At 35.1% G+C, this 18,810-nt stretch overlaps 2 protein-coding genes and 2 long non-coding RNA genes across 8 annotated transcripts in view; 1 reads left to right on the plus strand and 3 right to left on the minus strand.

Annotated features, from left to right (window-relative positions):
• The first annotated feature begins 985 nt into the window (after positions 1–985).
• LOC113645974 lies at positions 986–5,727 on the plus strand. Of its 2 annotated transcripts, XM_027151955.2 has the most exons (6): positions 986–1,081; positions 1,224–1,571; positions 3,002–3,355; positions 3,518–3,631; positions 3,843–3,886; positions 3,979–5,726. In XM_027151955.2, the coding sequence occupies exons 1-6, from the start codon at positions 1,042–1,044 to the stop codon at positions 4,096–4,098; spliced, it is 1,020 nt and encodes a 339-aa protein (XP_027007756.2). In that variant the 5' UTR covers positions 986–1,041; the 3' UTR covers positions 4,099–5,726. The 2 variants fall into 2 exon arrangements, with proteins under 2 accessions (XP_027007756.2, XP_047658083.1); XM_047802127.1 differs by having other exon boundaries at positions 3,843–5,727.
• Positions 5,728–6,822: 1,095 nt separating this feature from the next.
• On the minus strand, positions 6,823–7,214 carry LOC113646039. The gene is made up of 3 exons (XR_007138256.1): positions 7,125–7,214; positions 6,999–7,036; positions 6,823–6,892 (listed from the first exon to the last, which is right to left on the minus strand). It is a non-coding gene; the product is annotated as an uncharacterized LOC113646039 (long non-coding RNA).
• Positions 7,215–10,566: 3,352 nt separating this feature from the next.
• Positions 10,567–18,810, minus strand: part of LOC113645983 — a 31,659-nt gene continuing 23,415 nt past the window's right edge. For 2 of the 4 annotated variants that reach the window (XM_047802146.1, XM_047802144.1), the window contains exons 5-6: positions 11,431–11,468; positions 10,567–11,102 (exon numbers count right to left, since the gene is read on the minus strand). In XM_047802146.1, the coding sequence (XP_047658102.1) occupies positions 10,956–11,102; positions 11,431–11,468 (185 nt within the window). In that variant the 3' untranslated portion in view covers positions 10,567–10,955. Of the gene's footprint in view, positions 11,103–11,430; positions 11,469–11,552; positions 11,833–18,810 lie in introns of those variants that run through there. The other 2 variants (XR_007138251.1, XR_007138250.1) reach the window with 2 other exon arrangements.
• Positions 16,418–18,402, minus strand: LOC113645985. The gene is made up of 3 exons (XR_003441341.2): positions 18,049–18,402; positions 17,931–17,968; positions 16,418–17,536 (listed from the first exon to the last, which is right to left on the minus strand). It is a non-coding gene; the product is annotated as an uncharacterized LOC113645985 (long non-coding RNA).

An 18,810-nucleotide genomic window follows, 5' to 3' on the forward strand; every position in this document is an offset into this window, starting at 1 on the left:
TAGATTATATTAGATTGGATTACATATACTTTACATTACATTACATTACATTATTTATTAGATTAGATTACAATGGATTAGATTATATTAGATTGGGTTACATATTACATTACATTATATTATATTGAATTGCATTATCTTAGATTAGATTAGATTAGATTAGATTAGATTAGATTGAAATAGGTTAGATTGGGTTACATATTACCTTGCATTACAATACATTGGATTAGATTAAATTACATTACATTAGATTGGATTAGATTCACCTTTATGGTCACAGCACATGATTACAAGGCAAATAAATTCTGTTAGCATCTAACCAGAAGTGTAAAGCAGTAGTGCAGTACAGACATATGTAGCAAATATAGATAATAAATAGATATAAATATAATCTATATATGAATATAATAATTATCTCTGCATGATACAGAGAGCTGACACTTGAGACCAAAAATGTTGTAAAAACATCTTACAGAAAACTTCAGCAGATCAACACTGAGGTGTTTTCCGGTCGCGGGGCTCCGACCTTATGAGTCGCTCAAATGTCAGAGCTTCTGTTATAGAGAAGAAACCAACACCTTCTGACCAATCAGAATTGAGTATTATTAACATTCAGTAATGAAAATGATCCGACAAGATCTTTATCTACTTTGGAAAGACTTTATCTGCTCTCACCTAGATAAATGCTAGTGCTGTATAATATTTAAGTAAAAAACAATATGGATGTTTTTAGCTTGACTTTACCACATATTTTCATTTTACCTCAATTCAGCTCTATTTACCTACTTTAGTCATATGTAAAGTTCTGTATAAAGTCACAACACTTCTAAATGATTTTTTTTTTTTTTGCTGTTTTTTTTTGGGGGGTGGGGGGGGGGGGTGTTCTTTTTCCACCACAGACTCTTCAGACACCACGAGTTCCAAAAATAGAATGTGACTTGTGACTTGTATCTCAGCCAATCAGATGACAGTCTCCAGTATAAAATAGCTTGGTGCTTTCATCGTTAGTTTGTTTTTTCTAACATCATTTCACCTCTGAGGATGAGTCCAATCTGGATAATTATTTTAATTATCAACCTATGTAAGTTTTATAGACATTTTATTTCAAATAAATTTTATTTGGATACACGTCTGATTCCTATAGACATGTGTGATTCTTTCTAGCTTTGAAATTGATTTCTCTTGTTCTATTGTATCTAAATGAATTTATTAATTTTTTTTAGCTCCAGCTCAAGCTGTGGATTTTTCCAGACCATCGTATCTCTCGGTGAAGTCTGGAGAACATGTAATTCTTAACTGCCCTTTTGGAGACATTCGTAGGACTGATAGTGTTGTTTGGTACAAAGAAAGCGTTGGAGAAATGCCTCAAAAAGTGGGAGAAAGATTAATATATAAGGATATTAAAATGTCTCCGAAATTCAACACGTCAGGATATAAAATGGAGATGACTAATAACGGCATTTCTTTGAGAATTTCACGTATAAAAAAAGAAGATGAAGGACTTTACTACTGTGGAAAATGTATGCTGGAGAATGTTACGCTATCGAACGGAACTTTCTTGGCTGTAGCAGGTAATTAAATAAATCAAATATGTATGGTAAAAGGTTTTCTATAAATGTTAATAAATACTAATACTTTATTATAATATAAATAATATTTATTTAAATATTTAAAAATTTAAATTTTCAGCCTCCAAATAAAAAATAAAATTAAAATCAGCCAAAAAAAAGGTGAGATGCGTTAATTTTATTGTTATTCTTATTTATTCATTTTTTTTTCATGCTAATAAATAAATGTGCACTTTTATAGAATTGTATTGTTTTCTTTTTGCAATTTTTAAAAATGCTGGATGGACAGACGTGGTATAAAATAACCTGATTACAAAATATGTGTTGGTTGAAAGAAAACAAAGGTTTTTATTGTATAGTCTTAGGGTTTTATGTAGAAATGGTTTCAAATTAAATGATTACGTATCTTACAAATGCTAAGAAATATGTCTTAGATTTGACAAGTTAAACAGGTGTTGAAGTTTAACCCTTGTATGTTGTTCGGGTCTGGGGGACACATATTCATAAACATCAATAGTTTTGAAAAACTTTGCTTCCTTGTAAATTTTTTCCAAATCATAACTTAAATTCGATTTTCTTTTTTTTATTACATTTTATTAAGAAACAACAAAAAACGAGTAGCACTTTAATTAAAAAATGTGATGTAATAAAGGTAAAAGGCAAATATTAACCACATATGCTGTTTATACTTCTTGTATTTGGGATGAAGTAAACATCTGTAGAGTATTTTAACATAAAATTTTTGATTGTGTTGAATTAAAAAGCCAAAAATGCAGCGGGTCACCAGACCCACAAACAGTGGCTTAGTAACAAAAATACGAACAACATACAAGGGTTAATGTGTATGAGGATTTCTCTTACTGCGACATACAGATGTACACACCGGCTAGTTACAAGATTGTTCATGATTTACATGTTGTGTTTGGAGTCTTACCTTATACCATGGCAGAGAGTATAATATTTTATGTCCCTATTCATCCCTTAGCAAACTTAATAATAATAATAATAATAATAATAATAATAATAATAATAATAATAATAATAATAATAATAATAATAATAATAATAAAAGCAGGGCAAAAAATAAATACATCATTTATTTTATAAAATGTACTTTAAAAATTATGTTAAATATGCTAATATTTAAAGAAATAAAATTATACAAATGAAATTTGAAAATGAAGCAAATAACAAAAAAAAATTATTTATTTGTTTATTTATTTATTTATTTATTTGTTTGTTTGTTTGTTTGTTTGTTTGTTTGTTTATTATTAGGTGAAAAATGAACAGATGAAAGACCAAACATGAAAACTTTTTTAAATTTTAGATTTTTGAAGGATATCTTTTTAACTGTATAATGTACATATGATAAAAATCTAACTACAAAAATTGTCCATACTAAGATCTCACTCTGTCTATATCACACTGATCAGATGACAGAGATGTAAAAGTGAGTGTGTGGCAGCGCGGCGTGTCGGACTCGGTTCCTGCAGGAGCCTCAGTGACTCTGCAGTGCTCGGTTCTCTCTGAGAGCAGAGCAGCAGAACTCCAAGTGCTCTGGTTCAGAGCTGCTCCACCACAATCCCATCCTCAGATCATTTACACTCATCACAACAGCAGCCATCAGTGTGAGATCGACTCTTCTACACACACCTGTGTGTACAACTTCTCCAAGAACATCCTCAGCCTCAATGATACTGGAACTTACTACTGCGCTGTGCTCCTGTGTGGGAAGATCATCTTCGGGAACGGGACACGAATACAGATGGAGAACCTTCCAAAATATGGTTGGTTAAAAAATGTCATTTGTAATTTTTAAAGTTAGTTTTAATTTGTTGACATAAGCATTGGTTATAAATATGCAGAAAGTTTTTATGTCTACATTAATAACCACTGTATCATATTTGTTCTGTATATGTTAATTTATTGTGATATTTATTGTCTTTCAGGAAGATCTTTAAGCCCTGATGTGATCTACCTCTCAGTATTGGCATTGTGTGTGGTTGTGATCTTCACTCAAGCTTTTATCATCTTTAAAAGAAGGCTCTGTGGCCAATGCAGAGGTGAGTCTGTAACATTCAGAACCGTAAATGATTTTATCGCTCTATACTGATTTTCTCCTATTTGGTGTTGATTTATGACATTCTGTATAATCCTAAGTTCCGGTAACAATACAAATTGTAGAAATGTAAAGGGGTGAATACTTATGACAATTTCACATAAATATATATATATATTTGAAATACATGAATATGTATATTTTTTCCTCAACAGTGAGACATCAACAGAATTCAGTGGTAGAGAAAACACCAAATCAGGTAAATAACAACAATGACAAAGAAAATCTCTCTCATGATCCAGAATACTTAAAGTTCCTTTTCTTTTTTTATTCTTATGTTCATTATCACAGGGTCATGAGACGGAGGAGCTGGATTACTCTGCTTTACATTTTAATAAGAAGAATACCAAAAGAATAACAAGGAAAAGTGACCAAGCTGCAAATTGTGTTTATTCTGAAGTGTTATACTGAAGTATACAACCTAGATTACTATTAATCTGATTAATGTCTATCACACATCTTTGATCAGGTTTCTCGTGTTTGGTAGTGTTGAAAAGCTTTGCTTGTAATCAGAGGAGTTTCTGTGAGACGTTTAAAAAAATGAGTTTGTTCTGAGTAATCAGTGTATACTGAGTAAACACCATGTACTGTATTTAAGTGTAAGTTCATCGTGACCTTCTTTTGTCTGGGTTATTTCATGCATCTGGATTGTAATCCTATAAATATTATTCTTACATTTGTGTCCAGGTTTTCTGAACTGAAAGGTGTTTCTTAATTTTACATATCATAAAAATTTAAATTCAGGAATTTTATACTAATGTTACCTCTAAAAGTGAAAAAGAGAGAAATTTGCATTTAAAAGATTTCATTCCAAATATTGCACAAGAATGTCACAGGCAATTTAACTACTGAAATATGATTGCATTGTTTAGGGTCAGGAGATATTTTATTGCAATTATTTATAGCTATTCAACAACTTGATAAAGCCTAGCATTCGCTGTGTGTGAGAATAACAGTTGTTTTTGCTAGAGCCAGGACCTCTTCTGTTGTGAAACGAGTAGAAACTGTGATACATTAAAGGTGGGGTGCACGTTGTTTGAAAAATGCTTCAGAAAACTGAGTCGGGCCAACAAACAAAACAAACGGGTAGCCAATGAGCAGAAAGGGGCGTGTCTTGTCAATATGGGCATGTCTGACATTAGCAGAAAGCGATTGAAACATTGACATGGTGGATAAAAAACGAAAAGCAAAAAAAGGCTTATGATAAGGCAAGAAGCTTTCCAGCGCTAGAGAGAATTGAACGTTTTCCACATGAAACAGAGCTAAACCTTTCATTGTACAACACACAGTACTACAAAAACACATCTGTATTGCCATAGTATCACTCATTGAGTTCATTTATTGATAAAAATATCCACTCGGCCAGCTGCCCTAGCAGGTTCCGCATAATAGGTGCCTGGGTTAAGTATGTATGTGTGGGGCGGAGCTAAAACACGGGTGACACCAAATTTGGGTAAGGTGCGTGTTTGCTTTGGTGATTTCAAATGTCAACATTGGCAACATTGTCATGGAAGGGGGTTTAAGGTGCTGTTGTTTTTTGTCTGAGATCTTGAATCTAGCAAACACAAAACAAGAATATTGTACAGCACAGTGGTGTGTGGGCAACAGAGTATCTCTAGGCCCATGGTCGTCTGCCACTGCTTCAGAGATCTCCTGAGAATCAGAGCAGACATGCAGGTATGATCTATGAAAGATTATGTTTACTGCTTTAAGGGGCTGAATCAAAAGCATTTTTCATTGGTGGATCCAGGTATGTAGTAAACGTGTGAATAAACTATGTAGACAACAAATGAGATGCCAACTTTTTGTCTATTGAAGAAGCTAAAAGCAAACTACCCCCTGTCTAAGGTCCTTCAAGATGTACACCATTATAGCAGAGATTTGGTGACTCCGTCCTTTCTATATGTGGTACTCTATGATAATACACTCCAGTTTTTTGCTGCTACACTTTTCTCCCTGTGAGTGTGTGTTGTCATGAATTTGCACGACCCAGCCCCACTATGTTTGGCTTTGATTGTACTGCTTTTTTTTTTTTTTAGAAAAAATATTATATAATAAATTTTAATTTAGTTTTAATGAACATTTTATTGTCTTTTCTTTGTTCATTTAATTATCAGTTCCAGTGGCATGTTAAGTCTGAGGTGATGGTGCAAGATTAAGATGTGAAGGTTACTGAAGTTGACAGGAATAGCTTCAAACACAACGAGGTATAAAGTTTAATCGGAAAATCTTAAGTGGTAAAAAAAAAAATTTGATAATCTAAGGTCTGTATAATATGTACATCTAAAATGTATAATATGGCACAATATATACTCATTTGTAATGCGAAGGCAGTAAGAAACTAGTGTATAAGTGTGTAGTCAATAAAAAGTGATGGATGAAAATTATAGAAGTAGTTGTGATGTGTTTCAAAGGCTTAAGATTAATATTTAAGGGAACATTTTGTTACGTAAAAAAAACTAAATATCTTTAAATATTTTATAAAACTATATTTTAGTTAATATCAACTCATAACAATAAATATGTGGAAAAATCCTAAAATCATGATGTTTTTGTGTATTTATATTATCATTTATATTACACGTTACAGATTTATTTCACATCAGCATACACACAATTATCTGATGAGCCAGTTTTCATTTTTTTCGGCTTTGGCTTTTCTCTTGGAGAATTGCAACTCTGTATAATTCAGAGTTCCTGCTTCAGATTTCTAAAAAATAAAAATTAAAAAAATAATAATATGAAGAAGAAGAAGAAGAAGAAGAAGAAGAAGAAGAAGAAGAAGAAGAAAAAAATAATAATAAAAAAACTTCATAAGAAATCCAGCTCACAGTAATAACCACAGAATATGTGTGTCATCAAAATAAAAGGTTGGTATTATATGGCAAAGCTGTGAAACCTGAATATACAAATTATATTTAGAAAATATAGGATTGACACTATTTAGAATATGAATCTTATATATTCTTCATTTGAGGACAGTTTTCTATAGAAACATTTACTATAAATACAGGAACACATTTATTAGTCTTTCTGACAGAAATACAGTAAAAATATGTTTTTTATTGAATGTATTCAATGATCATATTCGCTTCACATCAGAGTACACACACTCATCTGATGAGACGGGTTTTCTCTTTTCAGCTTTGGTTTTCCTCTTGGAGAATTGCAAAGCCGCATAACTCAGTGATTCAGCTTCAGATTCCTGAATAATAATAATAATAATAATAATAATAATAATAATAATAATAATAATAATAATAATAATAATAAAATGAGTAATACCACTGTAGGGGAAAAACATTTTTTACCTGACTAATTCCAGGAGAATCTTCTACAGCAGTGTTAGCTATAAATTAGAGATAGATTAATTAGTAGTTTTAAAAGAATTAAACTTATCTGTATTTCTTTTATGTGATGACAAATGTAAAACTCACATCTAGAGGTTTTAGGTTTTCTTCTCCTCAGTATGAAATAAGTGAGACAGAAAATCAGAAGTGCGCACAAACCCAAAGCCGATCCCAAACCGATCACTGTCCGATGTAGAGATCTGATCATTTCTGATTCTGTTATTTCACCACATTATATTTAGATTAGTACAAAACACTGACATCTCACCTGTGTTGTGTTCTGTGTTGGTGTTAGTGTTGTTTCCATGTAGTGTTGGTTCACACACCACTGAATGATCACACAGAGCTGCTTTAGATGTTTCTGATGCAATAGTAACATGATCACATATAAACATTGATCAGGATTCACTTAGTAAAAGTCTGTAACTCAGTGTTGTTGAAGAAAACACAGTTAACATTTCACTACTTCACTATTATTTATCTTCCAGGTTGAACATGTTAACAGTCATCAGGAAAATATCACTACATTAAACCAGGAGCTTAAACATTCAGAATCAACTCAGAATCCTACCTTTAATTTGTAAATGAGTTCCATCTCCAACCACAAGGTTAGGTGTCGTCACTGCACAGTAGTACATGGCTTCATCAGACTGAGTGATGTTTAAAATTATCATATTGATGCAGTTTAAAGAACTTTCTATTCGAAAATTAGACTCTTGGAATCCAGTGTGAAAAGTTTCTCCACCACTTTTATACACCGTGACTACCATCTGAGGTTTTTCTCTCTTTGGTTGCTTAAACCATGTAATTCTATCTACATTTTCAGAAACACAACACTGTAGAGTCGCCAAGTCTCCGATATTCACACTGAGCTCTTTATCAGGCTGATGAACTTTTGGCTTTGTTGGAGATTGTGCAGTAACCCAGTGTCTACCAAGATGATCTGTATCTAGAAATTAATTTGATAAAAATGTAATTTAGATTTTATTATAAAAAAAGATTTATTAAAATAGTAGATAGTGTTGAAAGTCTTTCTACAAACAGCTGCATAAAGGTAATACATATGAATACAAGATGGTCATATTACTTACACATGGTGCTGAAGGTCATAAATAAGATCCAGAAACCAGACATTTTCAATTCATTTGTAATTCCACAGTGTTTGTATCTCCTTTCAGACCAATATTTGAACGCACTTGAAGCATGCTTTGTAATTTATACTCACGCTATAGGTAGGTTGTCTTGAGCACACCCCTGAATATGAAACAACTTATAAAAAGACATGATAAGGAAGCACAACGATCTGATCCGCCTACATCTCCTCCACATATTTCCATATTTGTGTTTTGTTGTTGCAGACATTGCACGAGAAGTTGGAAATTGTGGTTTACTTGTATGTCCACGTGTCCTACACACTAACATCCCGTTGTTTATTTTAACTGCACTCTTAAAGAAATGATCATCTCGGTCAAAGGATACACGATACGTTCAAATGTTGCCCTTTTACATGTGTTTGTATTACTAAAGGCCTGACAGTAGAGCACTGGGATTTCTTTGTGAAATAATTATGTTCACAATTATCAGTGCAATGCTGCAAACTCATCGTTTCTCTCCTCCTTCTAACAGATGCAGGTGACGTGGTTTGTCAAACGAGCCCCTGCTTAAGACCCTCCTGGATGTACTCTTCCATAGCAGAAGTCTGTTTGATGCACATAAGTTAGCTGATGGATGTAGAAGGATTTGGGTCTACACTCAGAATAACACCAAAAGTGGTTTTCACAGTGATGCCACAGAAGGTCCATTTTTATTTCCCCAAAGAACCTTTTAATTCAATTCTGTTCAATTTATTTGTATGCATGTAACAATGGATGTTGTCTCAAAGCAGCTTTAAAGAAGCATAGAAACAGACTCAGAATTGTAAAGTATAAATTAAATGACTATTTATTTCTAACATTTATCCATAATGAGTAAAAACTCCCTGAGATGATATGAGGAAAAACCTTGAGAGGAACCAGACTCAGTCCAGTGTCACCACCCTCATTGTGGTGACACTGGACTGTAAATAATGTCAAAGTAAATAATGTCATTTCTACAACAGTTTATAGTCCAGTGGAATTGTGTAACCAAGAGCTCCTGAGGAACTAATGATACACTAATTCCTGAACAAAGTCTTCAAATGTTGACTGATGAAGACCTGAGCACAAAGCTGACTGACGAAACAGCAGTTCAGAGACGGTGTGATAGTCTACGAGTACATCTAATCATAGCAGTCCCATGGGTCACGGTTTGTCCATGCAGATCTGTGTCAAGCAAAATGACCACCAAGGGATGAGACTCCATCCAAGGGTAGAGCATCAGGATGGATCAGGTAGGTCCAGAACGAAGAAGCAGTCTTACTGGGAACTCGTTTCAATAAATGGTTCTTTAAAAGAAATAATAATAATAATTTTCTAAGTGTCATAAAGAACACTTTTATAAACTAAATTATCTTTTGCTTATAAAAACAATATAGAAACTTTCCACAGATCTTTAAAGGTACTTCGTAGAACCATACACAATGACAAAGAACCACTTAAGAATCTTTATTTTCAAAAGTGTTCCAGCGGTTAGCAAACTGCTTCCTAAAGATTTCTGTCCAGATGATGGATCTCAATGTCCCCAGTCTCCATTCCTTTTACTTCAGGGCTTTTGTGACCTTCATGGAAACTCAAGACACCATCTTATCTATAACATCACTGTTACAGCTCTAACACCCCCATCAGGACTCTACCTCCAGCACTGTAAGAGAAGAGCGTGCAGAAAAACCACAACCTCCATCCATCTTAAACACAGTCTCTTCTGCCTACTAGCATCTGGTAAGAGGTACTGCAGCATGTGAGCCGCAACCAACAGACTCTCTTAAAGCCTACAGTAGGTGTGGAATAGATTTACACTTACTGACATTGTTTTTTTAATAATTTATCTTAATTTAATTGGTATTGTATCTTTATAATAATCTGATGGCCAGATAGAAAGATAGAAAGAAACCACCAAAAAAAACTTCTATAATCAATAAATAAATGACAGTCGAATGCAGTGTGAATTGGAAAACCTGGACCAATCATTTTTATTGCTCAAAGTTGCTCAAAAGATTCATTTTTCTCTCTCGATGATGTAAAGTGTTCAAGGCACCAAATTCACGAAAAAAATCAAACTTAGAAACGCTGTAGAAGAAAACATTCTTACGGATGGACGCTTTCTCACAGATTGGGTATAAGAATAAATACATCGCTCTCCATTATTGTGTCTTTAATGTCTGCTGTCAAACTTAATATCCACAGGAAAACTTTAAACCACCATCTGACCCTCTGAAATAATCCATTTATAAAGCATGATATTCAGTTTTCTTTCAATAGTGCTGTAATTGTGAGCACAAGGTGAGTGAACAAAACAAGTCTTGTCCTTAATTCATGTAGATCGCAGCATTTTTTTAAAAAGAAAAAAAATACACCAAGAAACATGGAAAATGACTTTTATTTAAACTCGGAATTATGTTTATGTGTTTATCGTGTCTTAAAAAAAGAGACAGAGTGACAGAGTCATACAGAAACATTGACATCGGATAAATTTAATACGACACTTGATAAAATGATTTAATGCGACACAAATAATGGTGGAGGGAAAACATCAGGATTTATTTTAAAAAAAAAACACGAAAACAATATCTTGAATAGAACAAAACTGTGTATTTTGTATATTGTAAATTTGTACATAAATAAATATATATTGTATTGTTTTTATGGGTTTTTTGCATGTAATTTTACTTTTAGAAATATATGGAAAATTCAAGTCTGCATTTATTTACTTCTTTAAATAAACTTTTTCAGTATATAGTCAAGATATTTTCACTGTTTTTACAGTATAAAAGTGCCACTTGTGTTATGAATTATCTACGTTATGTCTTACAGGGTATTTCACATCGGTGTACACACACTCATCTGATGAGACGGGTTTCCTTTTTTCAGCTTTGGTTTTCCTCTTGGAGAATTGCAAAGCCGCATAATTCAGTGATTCAGCTTCAGATTCCTGAAAAATAATAATAATACTGAGAAGAGGTCGAGATCATAGTAATTACTACATATTGTGGGTAATTACATTATATACACTAACAATATAGAACAGAGGAGTGCATCAAAATAAAAGCTTGGGATTGGCGAGTAAATATTTGAAATCTCACTATAAATTATATCTAGAATTATTATGAGGAGAAATATCTGAATGTTCCAAGCATTTCATAAGCAGGAAAATTAGTAAAGAAACTCAAAAGGGAAACATAGTCATATCTACAAAAAAAATAAAATATTATAGTATAGAGTATAATAGTGAAAAGATCAGTATTTATTTGTACACATACCTGCTTTGTTCCTTGAAAATCTTCAATAGAAGCATTTACTATGAATACAGAAACACATCGATTAGTGATTTTACTATAAATACAAATAACTTTAATTATTATCTGATGACAAAAACACTTACTTTTATCATCTTTGCTTCTACTCAGTATGAAGCAAGTGAGACAGAAAATCAGAAGTGCACACAAACCCAAAGCCGATCCCAAAACGATCACTGTCCGATGTAGAGATCTGATCATTTCTGATTCTGTTATTTCACCACATTATATGTAGATTAGTACAAAACACTGACATCTCACCTGTGTTGTGTTCTGTGTTGGTGTTAGTGTTGTTTCCATGCAGTGTTGGTTCACACACCACTGAATGATCACACAGAGCTGCTTTAGATGTTTCTGATGCAATAGTAACATGATCACCTATAAACATTGATCAGGATTCACTTAGTAAAAGTCTGTAACTCAGTGTTGTTGAAGAAAACACAGTTAACATTTCACTACTTCACTATTATTTATCTTCCAGGTTGAACATGTTAACAGTCATCAGGAAAATATCACTACATTAAACCAGGAGCTTAAACATTCAGAATCAACTCAGGATCCTACCTTTAATTTGTAAATAAGTTCCATCTCCAAACACAAGGTCGGGTAACGTCACTGCACAGTAGTACATGGCTTCATCAGACTGAGTGACCTTTAAAATGATCATTTTGCAGCAGGTTGACGATCTTTCTATCCGAAAACGAGACTCATGGAATCCATTATTATAAGTATTTCCACTACTTTTAAATACTGTTACTATCACCTGAGGTTTTTTTTTGTTTTGGTGCTTAACCCAGGACATCAACCCAACTTCTTTATCTAAAACACAACATCGCAGAAAAGCAGAGTCTCCGATATTCACACTGAGCTCTTTATCAAGCTGGTTAACTGGTGGCTTTGTGACAGATTGTGCAGTAACCCAGTGTCTACCAGGATGGACTGAACCTAAAAAAAAAAAAAAAACTAATGCATTAACTAGGTAATAAATGTAATTAATTGTTCATCATAATTCATCAGATAACATCACTTTAAAAATGACAGAAAGGACATACAGCTTGCACAAAAGTGCTTTAGAGTAACAGATGCCATGAAAGTTTAGAAATACACCAAATAAGATGGAAATTAATTGTTTAAAGTACTTACACATGGTGCAGAAAATCAAAATTAAAATCCATAAATAAGTCATTTTTCATTTCTCATGAATAATACAGTGTGTGTTGGTTATTCATTAACAGAGTGTGAATGCACAGGAAATACTGTTTGAGTTTATATTTATACTTCCGTTGTCTGTACTGAGACGATACTGTACACGCCCAGAATATGACGTGATTGGTTGTAAAAAAAAAAAAAAGACATTATATGAAGATATTTTTAACCATCTACATCTTATACCAATCACCTCTTGAGATATAATTAGAATATGAAGTAAACTTGAAAGAATGGAAAATGTGGGTTATTTGTACTTAGGTTCAACATTGATCTTCAAACACTAACATGTTGTTTGAACAAAGTCTTCTTTATATAACAGTCATTTGAGCCAGAGTACTGCATTTACATTCATCTGTCTACATACGTAGTACATACATAGTATGATATTATGGAGTGGTCAATATATACCTGTTTTAATTCCTAAAATTTATTGTATGCTTAAAAGCAACACCAAAATATAGATTATATATTAAATCACCCCAAACTGTGGCTTATTCTTACCCCCTCAATCCCCTGAGTACTAAAAGATACCTCAAAACGCTATCATGTGTGGCTTATGTCATCGAGCACCATCTTAATGAATTACTAGAACACATTTGATGCATTTTTCAAACCATTCATCTTCATAAACCTCAGTGACTGTAGAGAAGACAGTCTTCCACTCACTCCCACTTTTTCCCAAATGTTCTGCTGTATGCTTACTTAATCTATCATGGCAATACTTGGCCTCATACCATTGTCCTTTTACATTTACATTCACAGCTTATCCAATGCGACATACAAAAGTTAGTCGGTGACTCAGCTGTTCAGACATCTTGGGGAAGCTCGTTCCACCACCTAGGGGCCAGAACAGAGAGGAGTCTAGATGTGTACCTACGTTGTACCCTAAGTGATATTGGGACCAGTCGAGCAGTGTTTAAAGATCTCAGGGAGCAGGGAGCAGTTTCAGGAACGAGATGAGCTTTTCCTTTTTTTCTCCTTTGAAGAAATATTCAACAGATGCAGGTGATGCTAGAGTGTAAAATATACTCTTGCCTAAATCCCTCGTACATTTATATTTATGGTATTTTGCAGACACCTTTATTCAGAGCAACTTGTTGTTTTTTTTATATATATATTTAATATAAGTGAAGGTTAGGTGCCTTGCTCAGGGGCCCAACAGTGGCAGATGGTGGACCTGGGATTCACTGGACATACAGAGATCATCTGAGCAAAGGTCTTTAGCAAGCAATTTGCCACTAAATTAACCATATAGTGAATTTAGAGATACTTTAGTTGCAAATTGCTTGCTAAAGTGCTCTGCCGATGATCTCTGTATGTCCAGTCTCCATTTCCTCTGCTTCAGGGCTTTCCATGGAAATGGATCCACACAGAATATGGAAACAACATGTCTAAGCAGTTCAGTTGAATATCTATGGGATAGCACAATGTCTGGTTTAATCAATGACAAAAAAGTTCATTTTGAGCACAGAGATCTACCATCCACATTCAGTGGCCTGTTCTGAGACAGGAGGGAAACTGGGTCTCTATAAAGCTGCCCATGGTCCTATAGAGAGTGTTTGGAAATTATATAGAAATGTCATCCCAAGTCACATTTCGATGTTAAATGAGTTACCTATATCATGTTTAGAGACGCCACTTCCCAGTTGACTCTAAGGAAACGACAATGGAGGTGGAGAACATGGTCCACTCGGACTCAATGTCTCAAACCTCCCTCGGGATCTGGTTGAGGCTCTGCTGGAGGTGGGAGTTGAAGATCTCTCTTACCGGAGACTCTGCCAAAGCTTCCCAGCAGACCATCACAGTATGTTTGGGTCTGCCAAGTCTGTCTAACCTCCTCCCCTGCCATCGGATTCAACTCACCACCAGGTAGTGATCAGTTGACAGCTCCGCCCCTCTCGTTACCCGGGTGTCCAAGACATATGGCCGGAGGTCACATGAAACAACCACAAAATCGATCATCGATCTCCGACCTAGGGTGTCCTGGTGCCATGTGCACTGATGGACACCCTTATGCTTGAACATGGTGTTCGTTATGGACAAACTGTGACTAGTACAGAAGTCCAATAACAGAACAACACTCTTTCCATTCTTCCCAATCACGCAAAGCCCACACCAGCCCATCGCCTCTCACCGCGGGCAACTCCAGAGTAGTAAAGAATCCAGCCTCTCTTGAGGAGTTGGGTTCCAGAGGCCAAGCTGTGCATGGAGGCTAGCCCAACTAACTCTAGTCAGAATCTCTAAAGCTTCCGCACCAGCTCAGGCTCCTCCCCCCCCCCCCCCCCCCCAGCAACCGGCGAGGGTATAGAGATGGTACCAGTGTTCCACGACCGGGACTAAAACCGCATTGTTCTTCCTAAATCCGAGGTTCGATTATTGGCCGAATTCTCCTCTCCAGTACCCTGGCATAGACTTTTCCAGGGAGGCTGAGGAGGTATGTCTCCGCAATCACCCGGGCTGAAGCTCGCTTGGCCCTCCAGTACCTATCAACTGCCTCAGGAGTCGCCCAAGCCAACCAACTTCCTCCCCAGCCATTGGATCCAACTCACCACCAGGTGGTGATCAGTTGACAGCTCCACCCTTCTCTTTATACATTATGCCAGAGGTCACATGAAACAACCACAAAGTCGATCATCAATCAACCTAGGGTGTCCTGGTGCCACGTGCACTGATGGACACCCTTATGCTTGAACATGGTGTTCGATATGGACAAACTGTGACTAGTACAGAAGTCCAATAACAGAACACCATTCAAGTTCAGGTCGGGGGGGCCGTTCCTCCCCATCATGCCCCTCCAGGTGTCTATGGGAAGCTATGAGCAAGCCCACACCAGCCCACCGCTTCTCTCACCGCGGGCAACTCCAGAGTAGTAAAGAGTCCAGCCTCTCTCGAGGAGTTGGGTTCCAGAGCCCAAGCTGTGCGTGGAGGCGAGCCCAACTACCTCTAGTCAGTATCTTTCAACCTCCCGCACCAGCTCAGGCTCCTTCCCCCCAGCGAGGTGATATTCCATGTCCCTAGAGCCAGATTCCGTGTCCGTGGATTGGGTCGCCGAGGCCCCCTCCTTTGACTGCCAACCAATCCACAATGCACCGGCCCCTTATCGTTCCTCTTGCAGGTGATGGGCCCACCGGAGATCGGCCCTGTGGGGTATGACCCGGCCACCAGACGCTCGCATGAGAGCCCCAACCCTGGGCCTGGCTCCAGGATGGGGCCCCGGTTGCGCCATACCGGGCACTTTGGTTTTAAGCTCCTCATAACTGGGATTTGAACCGAGCATTGTCTGGCCCGTCACCCAGGACCTGTTTGCCTTGGGAGACCCTACCAGGGGCAGAGAGCCCCAGAAAACATAGCTCCTGCCTGGCTCCAGGGTGGGGCCCCGGATGCGCCATACCGGGCGACATCACGGACTTTGGTTTTAAGCTCCTCATAAGGGGGATTTGAACCGCGCATTGTCTGGCCCATTACCCAGGACCTGTTTGCCTTGGGAGACCCTACCAGGGGCAGAGAGCCCCAGAAAACATAGCTCCTAGGCATGCAAACCCCTCCATCACAATAAGGTAGCGATTCAAGGAGAGGATTTCTTTTAATACCTCTTAATAATTATTTCACATATATTTGTTGCATTGCCCTCTTTATAGGTGAAAAAAATCTTTACTGAAACTAGAGACTTGTCTATTTTATTTATTGAGGTTCATACTCTCATATCATTTTTATTTGCTTTTTCTTAAAGTGGTGCCACACATTAAGCATATTTATTCTGTTACAGTACATAAAATGTGTTATATAGTTCACATTGGTAATCTTTGTTTATAGTAATCTGATGGTCAAAACCGTGTATGTTTTAGTGTTTACTTACTGTTTAATGAGAAAGCACAAAAAATCCATACTCAATGAATGAATGATAAAAATTATGAACTGCACAGTAAATGATTAACTTCTGAAAATGTTGATATTTGCTGTTTGATGTTTCACTTTGGTTCAATTACGGAAAACAATTGAATCCAACAATATAAAAAAAAATAATAATAATGACACACTTAAAAGAGTTTAGAAGCCAGTTCTTTACAAGCTCAGTATTAAGATAGAATACATCAGTTACCATTGTTGTATTTTTATATCAAAATGTACATATTATTGGATTTAATCATCCTCACTACAGTCACAGGCTTCACTCGAGCTTCAGTGTCTTTGGAGATGAGAGAATAAAACAAACTAATGTTGACTCAAAACCTTTTTGAAAAGGTTTTGTAACACTCTTTAACAATGTTATTGTTAAAAGTCACAAAAATAAAGATCATGTTTTTAACAGGATTCCTTTTTACATTTCTTGTTAACAATAATTAAGCATACAAACAAGGACACAAAAAAAGCACTCAAGTTGGAATTTTTTACAAGTTCAATGTCACTTAAAGTTAATACATCAACAGTGAAAAGTAATAACAGTTCCATAAAAATAAATAAATAAATAAACAAACAAACATGAGTAGTTCATTTAACCATGAACACAGAAATAAATCCTGAAAACTAGACCTACATCTAAGTTTAAAAAAAAACCTAAAATTCATGCAACTTAAATATAAATCTTATTATTAGATTAGTATAAACAAAATATATGATTATTCTAGACTTTTCTGTTAGAGCATCATGTATAAAAATTTACCCAATTTACATAATATACTCAAGGTAAATAAAAATCTAATTTTTCTGCCATGGATTATGAATTATTTCTGCTACATTTTACAGAGTATTTCACATCGGTGTACACACACTCATCTGATGAGACGGGTTTTCTTTTTTCAGCTTTGGTTTTCCTCTTGGAGAATTGCAAAGCCGCATAATTCAGTGATTCAGCTTCAGATTCCTGAATAATAATAATAATAATAATAATAATAATAATAATAATAATAATAATAATAATAATAATAATAATACTTAGAAGAGGACGAGATCACAGTAATTACTACACAATATGGGTAATTACATTATATACACTAAATATATAGAACAGAGGAGTACATCAAAATAAAAGCTTGGGATTGCCGTGTAAATATTTGAAATCTGACTATAAATTATATCTAGAACATTATGAGGAGAAATATCTGAATGTTCAAAGCATTTCATAAGCAGGAAAATTAATCCTGAGAATCATAAAAAAAGGAAACACAGTGATATCTACAGAAAAAAAAATAACATATTATAATAATAATAATAAAAATAATAATGGTGAAAAGATCAGTATTTATTTGTACACATACCTGATTTGTTCCTGGAGAATCTTCAATAGAAGCATTCACTATGAATACAGTAACAAATTAATGTTTTTAATAAAAATAAAAATAATTTTAATTGTTATCTGATGACAAAAACACTTACTTTTATCACCTTTTCTTCTCAGAATGAAATAAGTGAGACAGAAAATCAGAAGTGCGCACAAACCCAAAGCCGATCCCAAAAAGATCACTGTCCGATGTAGAGATCTGATCATTTCTGATTCTGTTATTTCACCACATTATATTTAGATTAGTACAAAAAAAAATTTCAAAATTATGTGTATAAATAAATGGTCATTAATTAATCCTGGATTATGAAGTATCTCACGTGCATTCTGCTGTGTGTTGTTGTTAGTGTTAGTGTTGTTTCCATGCAGTGTTGGTTCACACACCACTGAATGACCACACAGAGCTGCTGTAGACGTTTCTGATGCAATAGTAACATAATCACCTATAAACATTGATCAGGATTCACTTAGTAAAAGTCTGTAACTCAGTGTTGTTGAAGAAAACACAGTTAACATTTCACTACTTCAATATTATTTATCTTCCAGGTTGAACATGTTAACAGTCATCAGGAAAATATCACTACATTAAACCAGGAGCTTAAACATTCAGAATCAACTCAGAATCCTACCTTTAATTTGTAAATAAGTTCCATCTCCAAACACAAGGTTGGGTCTCGTCACTGCACAGTAGTACATGGCTTCATCAGACTGAGTGAGCTTTAAAATGATCATTTTGCAGCAGTTTGAAGATCTTTCTATCCGAAAACGAGACTTTTGGAAACCAGTGTGAAAAGTTTCTCCTCCACTTTTAAATACTGTTACTATCATCTGAGGTTTTTTTTTGTTTTTGTGCTTAA

This window comes from Tachysurus fulvidraco, chromosome 17 (genome assembly GCF_022655615.1).
Source record: "Tachysurus fulvidraco isolate hzauxx_2018 chromosome 17, HZAU_PFXX_2.0, whole genome shotgun sequence".
Lineage (NCBI taxonomy): Eukaryota > Metazoa > Chordata > Actinopteri > Siluriformes > Bagridae > Tachysurus > Tachysurus fulvidraco.